This window comes from Protopterus annectens, chromosome 4.part0 (genome assembly GCF_019279795.1).
Source record: "Protopterus annectens isolate FY-2018-M chromosome 4.part0, PAN1.0, whole genome shotgun sequence".
Lineage (NCBI taxonomy): Eukaryota > Metazoa > Chordata > Ceratodontiformes > Protopteridae > Protopterus > Protopterus annectens.
Window position 1 is genome coordinate 887699566 of NC_056733.1, and position 16207 is coordinate 887715772.

At 38.2% G+C, this 16207-nt stretch overlaps 1 protein-coding gene across 1 annotated transcript in view; it reads right to left on the reverse strand.

Moving 5' to 3' along the window:
* Positions 1-5583: 5583 nt before the first annotated feature.
* Positions 5584-16207, reverse strand: part of LOC122800361 (mediator of RNA polymerase II transcription subunit 15-like) — a 200005-nt gene continuing 189381 nt past the window's right edge. The window contains exons 6-7 of the mRNA XM_044069811.1: positions 8407-8505; positions 5584-6303 (exon numbers count right to left, since the gene is read on the reverse strand). Of these exons, the coding sequence (XP_043925746.1) occupies positions 6167-6303; positions 8407-8505 (236 nt within the window). The 3' untranslated portion in view covers positions 5584-6166. The remainder of the gene's footprint in view (positions 6304-8406; positions 8506-16207) is intronic.

Sequence of the window (16207 nt, forward strand, 5' to 3'; positions counted from 1 at the left end):
CTATCTTTGTGGCTGATATTTGTGAGACATATTTAAGCTCTTAGAGTACTTCCATATCTATTTGGTGACACTGTACAGGCCACTCCTAATAGCCTGGCACTTGGTCAAAACTACCATTTGGATTAATAGTAACATTGCACAGCAGAATTGGAGACCCTTTGTAAGGGCCTTATAGTAGCTGATAAGGGTGGCTGGTGGCAGCTGGAACTACTTTATAGTCTGGGCAAAAGGGGCCATAGCTAGTAAACCTATGCCAGCATTTCCCAGGTGTGTGTGTTTGTATATCAATCAAATCTCAAAGTGTGCGTGTGTCAGCAACTTGGGCAGGGATACGAAGCACTGGTTGGACAGAGGGTGCTGGAGGTCTGAGCTTGGCCACTCAACTGAGATCTTAATCCTATAGCTGTGCCACTGGGGAGTCTTATTGGGGATCTGGAGAAAGAGGGAGAAACCAGCCCCAGACTGATTGTAATCTCTGTGTGCTCTTAAGGGATAAAGTGTGTGTACTTGTCATCCCTCCCATTGTGGACATCCCTCACTGTTGCAAGTAGTGAGGACTGAGACTCCCTGATTACTGGCCCAGTGCTGGGGCATCATACTTCTAATCACTGTTTTAGAGACAGTCATCCTGGAGAAGTTACTGATTGCATCATAACCACATTTGATGGAGTGAGTCTAGTTCAATAACTTTTCCCTTACACATTAATCACTCCTATCTTTAACCATGCCCCAATTCTATTAAGATGTCAGCTTGACACTGTATAAAGTACACCTGACATTTAAATGACAAGATCCCCAAGATCGCAGGAGTGTAAACTTTTTACTGAAGCTTTGCATTACGTTATATTTACTGTTATTAGGCAAAGTACTGGTCTCTTATCTAGTTTGGATCCCCGGAGAAAACAAAACAACTAGATCTGTTAGCAGGGTTTTTACAAGCATTTGATTTGCTTTTGTACCACATAAATTTGGTCAGGCATTTTGGTATAGGGGCTATACCAGTAATGTACCATTTAAAATGTCTTCAAATACCTGCACTATTACACAGACAGAAGGCGGCCTCAGTTCCCTTAGTCCTAACAGTTCAAAATTTCTTCTCTGTGTGGCAGTAAGCTCATTTATTCTCACCTAAAATGCTCCCTTATAAGAGATGGCATCTCTTCACAATAGATACTTTCTTGGGAGAGAATCAGAATACAGTCTTTGTCATTAGGACTGTACTCCATGGGCGAATGCAGCTAGTCAGTGCAGGCTAAACCTTCAGTCTCATGTCAGACTAAATGCAAGAAACAAGCAGACAGGACCTCACTCAAGGTAATGCTGCTGAACAAAGTCAAACCAAATGTAAAACAAGCACCTACCACCACTTGGAAAATGAATATTTAATCCAACAGCTCAATAAAAACAATAAAACAAAACAAGAAATGCAAAGTTTGATGAGCGCTGTTGGGCTGTGCCCTTCATCAGATGAGGAAGGGCATTATATTATGGTGACACTAGATGTGAAAAGTCTTTTCACCAGAACTGAATTTGATGGAGAAGGGCAGAACAGAGTTGATTGCGAATCATTTGGGTACAGTTTTAGAAAACAATGTGTTCACCTGCATAGGAAGTTTCTACCAGCAGACACAGGGTAGCGATGGGCACCCCGTGCGAATAGATATGCTAACCTGGTGCTGTCACACTGGGAGAACAAGTATGTGATGGGGTCCCACAACAAATGGAGGGACAAGTTACGCCTATACAGGAATTTCATGGATGATATTTTTTTGTTGTGGAAAGGGGAAGAAAGAGCTGTTTGATTTTGTTAAGTACTTAGAATCAACCACAACCTTTCTTAGATTTTCGGTGAGTTTTTCCAGCACACAGACTTCTTGGATGTCAGGGTGATCCAAGATGGTGTGGGGGGGGTTTAAGACAACCCTATACAGAAAAGAATGTTGAAAGAACAACATATTGACACAGGACAGCATGCATCCTAGGTTCACTTTTGATAACATCATTACTGGACAGCTACCGAGAGTATCTAGACTATGCACAAAGGAAAGTAATTTTGAAGAGGAAGTGAGATGCTTGGAAGGTAATTTCATAGAATGGGGTTATAATAGGCAGAAGGTCCAGTGAATTATACAGACCAGTAGAGATTTCAGGAATGATAGACTGTGTCCATGGTTGAAACATGATGCAGGGAGGGTTCCTGCGGAATGAGACTTATGTTCACATATAGCAACAGCATACATGAGGTATGTAATATAGTCATACAGAATTGGAAAATGTTACTTTCTGATGAGAGGATCAGGAAAGTTGTGGGGGAGAACCTAGTATTGGCTTCAGGAGGAATAAAAATTTGAAAGACTTACTGGGTAATGAGGGAAGACGTGACAAACAGCAGACTGACGTGAGGAGAGGCACTAGACCACGTGGGTCATGTAAGGCAAGCCATTTCATTAATGGGACCATTCATTTTGTTCATCCCATCACAGACTGGGTATATTCTTTCAACACCAAAGCTAACTGCAGGACCACAAATGTGGTCTATCTTGCTACTTGTCAGATATGCAATTGTTACTACATAGGGAAAATGAACTGCATGTTTAAGCAGAGGATATTAAATCATTTGTCAGCTATCAGGTTGAAAAGTGAACATAATGCCTTATATAGACACATATCTGGTCATCAAGGACATTATTTTAAATTTATGGTGATTTGGCATATGGTGAGTAACATCAGGGGTGGAGATATAGTGAATGACATTGAATATGAAAAGGCCAAATGGATAATAGAACTCCCAGCACACAGCCATCCAGGGCTTAATGATGTCATTCCATTAAAACATGCCTTAAAAAAAAGGCAGGTTCAGTATCGAGCACAGATTGGTTGTTACTCCCTTTAAATGACTGTTTGAATATGAGCAATTTATCTGATGAAGGGCACAGCCCGAAAGCGTTCATCAAACTTTGCATTCTTGTTTTGTTTTATTGAGCTGTTGGATTAAATATTCGTTTTCCAAGTGGTGGTAGCTGCTGTTTTTTACATTTGGTCAGGTCAAACTAAGATGACCATTATCATGTAGAGGATCCTCCTTCTCCTTTGCGAAATCTCCAATGTGGAGCGTAGAGGAGGTTGAAGAGCATTGAGCTGGCTCATTGCCAGGCCGCTATGACCACTTCTGTAAACCTCCCACAGTAAAATTGAACAGGGATGAAACCAAGCATCAGTCTTGAGTTCCAGAAGTATAACATCTAGTATTCAAAAATGTTATGAAACGACAGAAGCTGCAGACATGGGGAAAGAAAATAAGTAGCTTAATATGCTGGTTTACCCATCCTAAGGTGAAAGTTTTGTCCCAGACTATGGTTCTTGATGGAAATCAGAAGTTGTAGCTCACTATGGACTCTGATGGAGGGCAGAGGGCTCTAAATCAGAAAAAAAAGTGAAGGGGAACTGCAAAAGCTAAAATAATGTCCACAGCAGATGACATCTGTATCACTGTAGTATGTGCTCACAAATCTCAACAATGGTCACGTAACACCATAATGAAGTGGTATAGTCCAAGGTCAGCCAAGGAAAAGGTCTCAAAAATGTGTGATGGTACCATACCAGGACACCTCTAGCTTATCTCCACCTTGCTGAAAAGACTGAAGAGTCACAGGAAAAAGGCATCTATTAGACAGTAAACAGGCATGAAATACAAATGTGGAGAAGACAGCATGCAAAACAAAAAGCAAACAAAGTAACCGTGAGTAAACTTGGAATAATCAAACTCAAAAAAGGCAAGCAATGTCCTTGGGGACCTAGTGTCCGATTCCATGGTCAGACATCTGGTTACCAGATAGCTCAATGACAACGAATGAAAAGTCACCTGTGAACTGACAGCAGAATCCAGTAAGTCTCTGCAACCAGCTAAAGATGCTTACTAACCTGAAATCCTGTTCTGAGCACCTTAGGATCAATGGGATGGGAGACTTTTTTCCAGTTTAAAAATTTTCAAAACTAGGTGAAATTCTAACCACTATTTCTGGTAAGAAGGAACCTCTAATTGTGTTATGACCACTTACTCCTTTAGATCACCAATGAACCAGTGATGCACTTGGAAGAATATGAATATGAAAACAACCAGCGGCTTAGAGGGTAAAGGAAGAAGTTCTGATTAAAAAAAAAGTTAAGATTTTTACCTTCTTTACCTTTTGTTTGCTCAACTACTGTTAATTTATTTTTATGACCAGAAGACTTCTTATGCTTCCTTTTTTTCTCCAAAGAATTTTTGCTTCTCCAAATACTTCATTTTTAGTAGTAGTTTTCTGGCAAACATGAGGAGAAACTACAATATATCACGAGAGAGATAAAGCAAATGATTTAGGTTCATAGGTTCATACTAGGCTATCTGCCCAAGGGCATTTACAAGCCTAGCCCATAGTTTTGTGGCTTACGCCACCCCTTTAGTATGTTCCAACAAAACATTGTCCCTTTGGTAGTTTAAGAAAATAAGTGTTGAGAATAATCTGAGCTGTGATTCCTTCTCCTAGCTATGGAGAAAAAAGAATTCTGGAGTAAATGGATGCCCGTAATAGCGCATTTGATAACTGTCTTTTGTACCATAATAAAGGCACACATCTTGTACATAAATTTCTATGTATTCGAGACTGACTGCTGAAAATGAGCTTTTAGTACTGACAAAATCAAAGTCTAGGAGTGATAACCAGTGAAGCATAACAGCTCGACAGTCAGAGGGCAGCAAAAAACAAAGTGTTTGTGCTGGGCACTGCTTCCCATAACAGTAACGGCTTGATGCTACATCCCTAGATGCCTACAGGGATGTCTGAATGCTGAAAGAAATTAGATCAATGTACAGACGTCCATTTTCTGCTAATTTCTACTATACAACTTAGATTCTTGCAGTACTGATCCTAATGAGCATCTCAAAAGGATATTAATAATAAGGAATAAACTGCAATGGATGTTGTGGTTAAGACCTCCCATGCATCCACTTCTGGTTTAAACATTTTCAAATTCAGTAAAATCTTTCCTCCAAAATCCACTGTCTGGGCAACAAGGATATTAACTTCGACACAGCTAGGCAGCCTACAAATGATACAGTTTTACTAATTCTTCACAATCAAATTAAATAATCTGCATAATAAGCCTCACCTCTGGAAACATCAAGGATCTTAGGAATTACACAATCCATAGGAGGCCTGGGGGCAGGAGGCAAACTGCTCAGTATTCTTATGTGGTTCTACAAAGTCCTAACAGACAGCACAATGACTGCTTAAGTACTAAACGGAAATCTGTGGAGGAGAATCCTTGCAATTTTATCAGTGTAAGGCAACAAGTACAAATGAAGATGAAAACTGTCAAGTTATATTGTAGTGTCATCTTGTCAGATGCCACAGCTGGCATCAATGAAGTTTCAATATGCCTATCTGTACCCCATTGTACAGACATGAAGGGTAGTTGGGATGAAAACTGATTGCTCCTTGGTGAGGTGAAGGGTGGGGTCTGTGAGGAAGTAAAACTTTCTGCACCCCTTATAAAGTTAACCCAAGCACTTATCAAATCATCATCTGCCACAAAAAAACAAAATCATTTTCAGCAGTATGTTTTATTAGTGTTCTGTGACATTAACAGATCTCTCTGTACTTCACATACAAAATTCATAATTCTTACATAAATGACATTTGAAGTTACCAAAGTAAAAATAACCTAAAAAAATGCTCTTTGGAATAATTTTTGCCCAAACCACATTCATAAAAAACTTCAATGATTACAGTACATTTCACTAATTTACATACATCTGACAACTCTCAGATGCAAAGAAAAGAGGCTCCTCCAATGCTCTTCCGTGGACCATTTATTACCTTGAACGCATACAGCGATCACGAAGGATTTCAGGTAACACAAAGGAGTACTTGAGACTTGTACACCCTGCAGCAAGTTCTGACCCAGCTTGCTGTTACAGCTGTCTACCATTCTCGTGTCAAATTGCCCACAAAAATATGTAGTCACAGTCGTAACTATCGCCGCATGAATGATCTGATGAGTAACAAACACCTCCCAAGCAACACACTTGCACTTCAGCTGCTTTCCAAAGGATCACGTAATGGGAAGAAGCCATACTGAAAGAATGCACTGTGTCACAGTTCTATTTCTGCCTCATAAGATGCAGTTAGGCAGCAGAAAGGCAGGCCTGACGGACACTCTGAGCCCAGGTGTCAAGCAATGCAGTGACTGAATGCTTGTCAGGTAGCTGCAGCAACTTTGAAGTCATATTTTCATGAACCATCTGCAAGAAGGGATTAGCTTCTAGAGAAAATGGAAAAAAACAAGTTACCACTGGATGATATACTTACTGCTTTTGTAGGTTTCTACAGCACATTCTACAGCAAGAAGAAATTAACAAAAAGCAGCTCTAAAATGTACAAACAGACAAACATTTCTAGTCTAAGAAATTATACCATATTTGTGCGTTAGGCTCGGCAAGCCAGCATGTAAAAATCTACTGCCAATCATTAGCGGACTGGAGTTCAGCTGTGGCGACCCCTAACCGGGAAAAGCCGAAAGAGACAAACAAAACTTTGGTCTTTTAACATGGATACCAAGCATAAACAAAACTGATACGATGTTAAACTTATTTACAAAGCAAAAGCAATGAGCATACATAGCAATTTATATGAATGGAACTATTTTCAAAATAAAAAAGGTGTTGGTGAACTGAAAGCCAAGGAAGAGGTGACAGAATATTTGCAACAGGAATTGAAGAGGTGCTGGCTAAAAAAAAAGCAGCACATGTGATGTGCACACCAAAAATATGAGGAAATCATAACACAAGATCTGCAAGGGATATAGTGGAGGTAGAGAAGGTTAGTCCAGGCAAGTCATGCACCTGTGGAAAAGGTGCTGAAGCCGCAGGTGGAAAATCCTGCACAGCAATGTTTCCAGCTAACCAATGCACCGGGTTCTCAGGCATGCTGGTTCAGCTTTGGCTGTAAAATAAATGTTTAAACAAAATAATGCAGGTGGAAGCACAACACGGAACACACTGACAGCTCTGGGAAAATCTTGAGTAACAGTTCTAAATGGTGAGCAAAAAAAAATATTACAGAAAACAAGGTTGGAAAAAAAATCTCAAAACAAACATCAGAGCCACACCCACCATGGGAATCAAGTGTTTTTACTGCTTTACCAATGTTAACAGTATCTTCTCAGATGAAGTGTGGAATGTGCTGCTGTGTGCAACATGAATCCAAACACTGCCATTTGAGTGATAAAGCAAATGAATGTAGTGCACGTCCTGCATGTCAAAAGGTGGCTGAATGTGGACCTTGTGACCAACCACTTTTTGGAAGAGGACGCAGCCAGTGACAGGGCAAAATACTATATTCAGGAATCAAGCTTGAGGCCTCTGGCTTAAACTCTTGATTCCTTATCACCACAGGTAGGAAAGAGTTAAACTGATAACCTTAAATGATTATATAATCTTTACTTTGTCTATTTTCTGATTACATTTCAAACTACAGAGGAGGGCCTTGAGCTAAACTGACAACAGCACCATTCATGGAAAAGGAAATATATGCAGAGAAAGTAATGCTACAGTTAATTCACAGGCACAGATACCAGATGGCAACACTGTGCAAATGTCTAAGACAAAGCTTGTGATTTTCACTCACCAGCACATGACGACTTGAGTATTGCACGGGCTTGGAAGGCTTAGCTCTGTGTGTTCTGCATCAAACAAAGGCAATTTCCTGACAGAATTACAAGGAGGTGAAACAGAAGTACAAAATATGGAAAAGAGCTAAATATTGTGGCAGTAACCACACTACTTAAGGGACAATATTCAGGCCACAAGGATGTAGCTCCAGCAGACAAAGGTGCTGACATTTTTCTGAATGGATGTTGTGCAAGTCCTATTAGTGGACCCATGTCCACCATCTACAAAGGTAAAATGTACCGGGGTCACACTTCATGCTTCCCTAGGAATGACTGTGCACAGAGTTACAACACATGAATAAGTCAGCAGTCTAGATGCTCAAATGAGGATGATGATGATGATGATGGCGTTGTTAGTAATACAACATGGAAATGTAACAGAGGAGATTTATGCATGTTTGCTTGTGTGTCTATTAAATGGTGTAGTGAGCAACAGTACACAAAACATTCTTGGCTTAGGAGACATCCCCAGACACCTGCTCCAGACTGACTTCAAGTCATGAGCAAACAGAAGCTAATTAACTTCCCTAAATACTACTCTAACGTGCTGGTTTTTAGTGATGAATCTTTCCTTACTGCTACTTCAGGTAGCTTCACCTGCACAGCATTCTCCAACATCATCTACAATGTTTTTGTTATAAAAGGCTAAAGGTAAAACAGGTAGAAGCAGAAGCCTGAGCATGACATGAAAGTTACCATATTGCCTTGAATTGTCTATCCACTGAGGGCTCTGCTCAGGGTAATCTGCAGGTACACTCAACTGTAATGGAGGCACATTTGGCAGGTTCTTGTCATCTGCAAAAAACAGATATGATTACTGCTAAAACAATTGTTGAAGCATAAAGAAGTGAATTTGTGTTTTAAACAGCGTTAAATAGACATAAACCAAGAAAGTTCATGTAAACAGAAGCATAACTATAAAATCTGGAAGGAAGAATTGAAGACTGGTAATGAGTGAGGGACAAGCCTGCCCCAAACAGCTCCATCTAATAAGCACAAGACCATAACTGTGAGTCCCAAAGGTTCAAAAAATAAACTAATTCTCCAAGAAATATGAATGCACAAACATAACACAACTCCTGTTAGGCAGCTATGTTCCTCCACCCATATCCCTGGTCATTAGGACCGAGCCCCCCACAAACCTGTTAACTGATGTACCTTGGACAGTAAAGGAAATAATTCAAGGTACCATGACTAGGGACTTGTATATCCTATTCACACATACAGTCATTATTCCAAGATCATAAATTTGGTGCTTGGAAATGCAAAAGCAATGTAAGCTAAACAACATACAGTTAGAACAGCTACAAAAAGTACAGTTACTGAGATACTCAGCATATACTATAACTACTGTGGGGCTATAAATCTAAGTAACTGAGCAACAAGCAGGACACAGGGATATAATGCCTCACACTACAGCCAATAGAGGGATCATGACTGCAAAATAAACTCCATCTCACACACTCGCTTGCCTGTAAGAAGCACATACCAAAAGAAATATTCAAACGCAGCAACAGGTGTTCTTAGTGAGAAGCTCCAATGAAGAAATAGCAAACACATAATAATAGCACAAGTAAAAAAATAACATTGAAAAACTGCTCAAGCATGCTTATAGTTGCACACATTTTTCAGCAGAGACACTTGTATTCAAGTACCCCAAGACATTCAACTATAGAGGTTGTAGTAGTAATGGTAAGAAATCAGAAACATCACAGTCTTAACTCTGGTATAAACCACCACCATACCCAGTAACAGTAGACCCACAATATATACACTCGCTGGGGTAAAGGTGGTGGGATCCTTTCCTAGGATGTGAAGTCTAACAGATGTCCACTCAGATTATCACCTGATGTGTTAGCTGTGCATAACTGTTGGGATTTTCTCTTAGTATCACCAGTTCAGTACAACTTATTTCCAAGCTCCTGCCAAAACATGCCCTGATGTTATACTCTGAGCTAGGCGACATTATCACCCTCCCATGAGTCAGCACTGCCTGAAAACACAAATATAAAAATAGATATATTACATTTGCATGACTGTGAGAATGACTTTAATTTAAACACTGATATTTTTAATAGCTTTTTTAATAATTTATTTCCATAGATTTAAATATATATTTCTGTGTGGTATTCGATGGGTATATTGAACTTGTATGTATTTAGCATTCATTGCACAATATTTCATATTTCTACTTTGAGGTCCTTTAAAAGGTTTGCAACTTGCGTCCTTGTTGGGATGCCTTTAAATTTCGGATAAGGAAGTAGTGATGTCATCATGACACTCCTCATTCCGATTTTATTTTATAGTAACTTGCTTTGGCGCCAACTGTTTTTATGTGTATTCTGAGGAAGCTGCCAGCTTGTACTGACAGCGAAAACGCTTTTATTTTCATTAATAAAGCTGCGTTCAAGTTTTATTTTGTCTGACAGTATTCATCTGCTTCGTGGGAGATTTCCTGGTTGTACTTGTCACTGCTCACTTGCCGGTTTCATTTTCTGAGCTGTGCATAACTGTTGGGATTTTCTCTTAGTATCACCAGTTCAGTACAACTTATTTCCAAGCTCCTGCCAAAACATGCCCTGATGTTATACTCTGAGCTAGGCGACATTATCACCCTCCCATGAGTCAGCACTGCCTGAAAACACAAATATAAAAATAGATATATTACATTTGCATGACTGTGAGAACTGGACAATATGCCAACCTAATCACTCCCTTTAAAAACAAACATTCTACCACTCCCACATCTTCTACACTTTTATTTACTTTCCATTGTTAACCAGGTTAGTGCCACTAGGCTACCGGCTTCTTTTCAGGGGAGACCCAAGGTAGTATTTATACTACCAGGAGAAAATTTGGCCAGAACATTGGGGAACTTCCCCTACTCATCATTGCTGTGAGTGGGACCCATTTTGCACTTTCTGTTTCAGGAAGGCAGATGGAGAGATAATGCAGTGGTGACAGAAATGAAGAAGAAAGCCAATATCAAAAACGGCGAATGTGTGCAGGATTCTGAGGAGATATTTCAGAGAAATCTGTTTGCTGGAGATGAGTTGGCAAACGATGGCTGTATAACTACAAACCTCCAGTTGGGAGGGTTGTAGGATGATTTACTCAAAGAAATGGTGATGCAGATGAAGCAGAAAATGAAAGAGAGGTTTCCTTGGGGGTCATTATGGGGGAAATACAAAAGAGGATGCAGAGACAATCCTGAAGAATAGTGGTGATATGGAAAGGAAAACATGCACAGAAAGTAAAAGGAAAAAAGGGGAGTAGCAGAAAAGAAAAAGGCAGAAGAAAATGAAAAAAAGTATGTGGTAAGGGATTTGAAGTAAAGAAGACAAAGAAATGGAGAGGTATGAAGTGTGGAGCAATTTAATAGTTCCTTTTGGGTGTAAAAGCACATGAGTTACAAGTATTCTTATTAAGAGACATTGTGTGACATCGTTTTTCCAATGGAAAATTCTCTTGGAGAATAAAAAGTCTGTAACCCATGGAATCATTGAGTCATAAAAGCATTTAAAGGGGAAACGAATCATTGAGTCATAAAAGCATTTAAAGGGGAAACAAAAAGGAAAATTCATGTACAATTTTGAAGTGTAAAGAGAAACTTTGAAAGGACAATTGAAAATTTTATGTAAAGTAGTAATGGACATTGCAAAAGTTTATTTAGGGACTGGGGGATACGAGTGCAACATTGTGTTAAAAATAGAAAGAGAAAAATGATACATATAACAAGATAAATATGGAGGTGGTGGTGCTGTGGTAGCATTGTCGCCTCACAGTAAGACGTTGTCCAGTTCGATTTTCAGCTAGAGCGTCTACTGTGTGGAGACATGCGTGAATGGGCGTACCTTCGTTGAAGGTTGTGCGTCAGGGCCGGCAACTCGGCATGTAAAAAATCTACTGCCAATCATTAGCGGACCGGAGTTCCGCTGTGGCGACTCCTAACCGGGAAAAGCCGAAAGACACGAGACACAACAAGATAAATATGGAGGAAAACAGTGGCATCATAAAATACTGGGGACAACCCAAAACATTATTTTGTGGGGAAAAAAGGACATTTGATAAGGTTCATAGACTAGTACTAAGCTAACTGCCCTTGCAAGCCATTTTAAGCTTAGCCAATTATCCCTTGTGAGACTCAAACCCTGCACCTTGTGTTTGTAAGGCAAAGACCTTAACCATTAGGCCACCCTCCCAACCCAGTAACTGTGATAAAGGAAAATGGGGTCTATATTATATCTTCAAAAGTTTCAAGCATCGAACACCATATGAGCGATATTTGAAATTTTGAAAATATAATAAAAAAAAAAATAAAAAAAATATATACTTACCTAAACGCTGTAGGCAAGGGGGCAAGCCCCCCTGCACCCCCATGTGGGGAGCTGCGCCCCCCACACCCCTACTACTAAAATATTCCTACTCAGAGATCGCACTGCATTGAAGTAAAGGGAAAATATTCCCTACGGCGATTTCCTTGTTACGCGTGCAACATTTCAACCAATAGGGTTCACTCAATACGCGTTCGCCGTTTACAATATCACGTGAAAATGTTATACTTGTGGGGAAATGGGACATAATGAAAAAAATGTGAACTTAAATGCTATAAATGCAACAAAATTGTGCATTTATGGATGGATTGTAAAAATGAAAATAAGGAAAAAAAGAAGAAAATGAACAAAACGTTTTAGAAGTAAAAAAAAAAAGAAGAAACAAATGAGAAAAAAATAATAAAGAGGAAAGCTGTGAAATAAGTGATGAAAAATTGGGAGATGATAGAAGAAAAAAAAGAAAGGAAATGGATGAAGGAATATATACAGGTAATGGGCGTTGGTCTAATGGTAAAGTTGTTTGACTCTCAGACACGAGGTACGGAGTTTAATTCTTACCTTTGGGAGGTAAACTGGCTAGACTCAGAAAGCCCCACTAAAGCAGCTAGACCAGTAATTAGCAATGAACCTGTGAAACCATGAATCTAAGGAAGAGAGAAAATGAAAAATAGCATTATGAATATAGTAAGCATTATGAGAATTATGGAGTGGTGCAATACATGGGATGTAGATATAATTATATTACAAGACAAGATTCTTAACAAATGAAAGACTATGAACAGATAAACTATGGGGAGGAAATATAACAGAGAATTTGTTAAATGACAGATGTTCTGAAATAGCTGTATTCTGTAGAACTACAGAAACAATATCAGATGTAACTTTAGAAAAAAATGTGAAGATGAACCATTGTAGATTTAAAATGGAAAGAACAAGTATATAGAATTATAACATTATATGCTTACACTACAGGCAAAGCTTATTTAAATCAGATTTTAGACTACATAGTGATCAATATGAATATTAACAGGAAACTAATTGTGATCTAAGAGGAAAGTTTAAAAAGAAAGGAAATGATTCAAGAAAAATGTAAGTTATAAGATGTGGCAAGTTAAAACCTTGGGACAAAAATCCATAGACTTATAGAAAGGGGTACGCATAGAACCGAAACAGATTATAGTAACAGAAGGTTTAGTTATATCAGAAGGGGAGGTAGTTGAACAGGATTTTCTGATCATCTTGCAATACAGCTAGAGATAAATGAAAACAACGAATATATAAACTAGGCAAAGAAGTAAAAAAACATGAACTGAAGAAGGAAAGAGATTAGTAATACAATTATGGAAAGAACATACTACCCTGAAAACCATTTTATAAAAATTGGTCTGAACGGTGGATGGTATTTAAGGAAAAATATATATATTTTTTTACAGTGGCACTACAATGTGAGAAAAGTAAAGAAAGAAAATATGAAAGAACATTCAATGATGCAGTAGAAGACTTGGAACATAATGACAGAAAGTACTTTGCCAAAGAAAAAGAATTATATGAAGGAAATCGGGAAAAAATACAATTATTATTTGAGCAAAGACATTTCTACAAGGAAAAAGAGAAGTATTGAGTTAATTAAGCAGATTAGTAAAGGAAGATAGTAGTGTAATGACAGGAATAAAAACGTAAAAGGACAAACAGAAAAAAACTTGGGAAAAGATTATGAATAGTGTAGCACAATATGTAAAAGAAATATTTAAAGAAAAAAGGAAGGTAGCAAAAATAACTTGGAAAATAAAGTTAACAAAAAAGAGAACAAGGAATTAAAAAAAGAGGTTTTTATATGAGCTAGACAGAGTATTAAGACAAATCATTACAGATTCTGCTGCAAAACCAGATGGAATAGGGTATGAAATGTATAAACATTTAAGGGATTGGCAAAAAAATTATATATACATTTTTTTAAATATTTTGAATGAGTGGTTAAATGAAGGTTTATGTACGAAAAATTGTGTAGTAGAATACTTAAATTCACGTGGAAGAAGGAAGATAGAAAAACTGGAGAGTGAAAGTATTGCATAATAATAAGATCTTTATGAAAATAATACAAAAAAGAATTAAAACTAAAATGAAAAATATTAAGACAGTACATATATACATACCGTATAAAGGGGAAGGTTTGTCAAAATTAATGATAGAGAAACTGTGGGATGATATGAAGAGAAAAGAAGCAGCAAAAAATCATTATAAGAGAGCATAATATAAGGCATTTGATACTACTGGACATGAAATCTTATGGATAACAATGAAATGATACAAGTGAGAAAGTTAGGAAAGTATGTATGTCAGTACATAGTTATAATAAAGTAAAAATACTTGTAAATGGTTAGCTAAGCCAAGACGTACATAAGAGTGGTGTAAGACAGGGATGTCCAATGAGATTTATTTCATTAGTTATGAATCTGATGGTATGTGAAATAAATTACAAAATGAAGGAAGCAGGGTATAAAACACCTGAAGGGTTAAGAATTCCAGTCCGGTTAATATATACAGATGACATTATAATAACTGCAAAAAACAAAATCTGGATAAAAAAGTAACAATATGCATAAATGAGTGTCTGGAGGTGATAGAGATGTTATCAAATAAAGAGAAAAGTAAAGGTTTAAGTAATGTAAAGCTAGGGGTTATATATTCTACAATGAATAAAATTTCTCTGTTGGGTATAAAATATGGAAATCAAGATGGAAGTAGAATTCCATGAGAAAAAAACAGAACAAAAATAAAACAAACCAGTCTTTTCCAGAGAACATATAAATTATCATTCAGTAAAAAAGGCTTATTTGATAAATTCAGTACTGATGAGAAAAATAGAATACTTAGCAAGCATATTCATGGTGCCAAAAATATTTGAAAAGGCATCATTGAAGATAATGTTTTAATTTATATAGGGCTCTATAGTAAACCCAGTAAAAAGAGGAGTGTTGTATGTAAATAAAGGAGGACGTGATTTAGGGTCAATTAACTCAGTGGCATATGCTGCTTCATTAAATTTGTACAAAGCGTCGAAATGGATAAATGAAAAAGATGAGAGATTAGTAGTACAAATGTATTAAATATGATAAATTTTGGGGCATGTTAAAAGAATAAAAGAGAAAAAACTGTATAAATGAAGAGATAAAATGTTACCAAGAAAAAGTATTTTTGTGGAAAATAAAAACTGATGATACAAAAAAGAAAGAAAAGTATGGTATAAGAATGTAATGATAAAAAGCTGAGTTGTGTGTACTTACCATAAATATAGATGTTTGAGTGTACTCACTGTTGCAGTCCTGACTTGTGAGTAATTTCTTGCTGTGGGAAGCCTTTGGCTGGAGTGACTACCACAGTAAAAATCTCCCCCCTCCTAAGGCTGGCGGATGCCCTACCCTGACATCAGTACGCTTGGATATAAAGGGAGCCAGTCATCACTATGACATCAGTTTTTTCCTGCCCCCCTGAATGGCAGAGCCCCCAGGATGAAGCATAAGGAAGGGTCAAAGGAAGAAAAAGGGCCCTGCAGGGTAAACACCCATGGGGTCCTCTGGTTAGTGAAGAAGATAGGAGCAGACTACTACAGTAGTCAAGGGGACAGGACAGTGGGAAATAAGACTGCAACAGTGAATACACGTGAACATCTACATTTATGGTAAGTGCACACAACTGTACTATGTTCTTCGTGTTTCGCTGCTGCAGTCCTGAATTGTGAGATGATTCCCAAAACTGAGATGAGAGTGGAAGGTAGATTGTGGGGAAGAGAGGATGCCCTGAAAGATGGCAGTGGCAAATACTACTCTACACTTGGAGAAGGCTGATAAGCGGTAGTGTTTGGTAAAGGTATGCACAGATGACCAGGTAACAGCTTCCAAAATGTCTCTGGTAAGTTATTCTTTCAGGAAGCAGCAGAGATAGAAGTGGCCCTTACAGTTTCAGGAGACTTTACCATGATGGCTATAACAAAAGGAAATACAGTGAGAGATCCACTTGGAGATGGTCTGTTTGGAAACCGGTTTCTCTTCAGAGCCAATGGCAAAGGACAGAGTTGGTCTGATTTTCTGAAAGATTTAGTTTTGTCAAGATATTAGCAAAGCTGTCTGTGCACATTCAAGGAGTGAAGGATTCTCTCCCCCCAG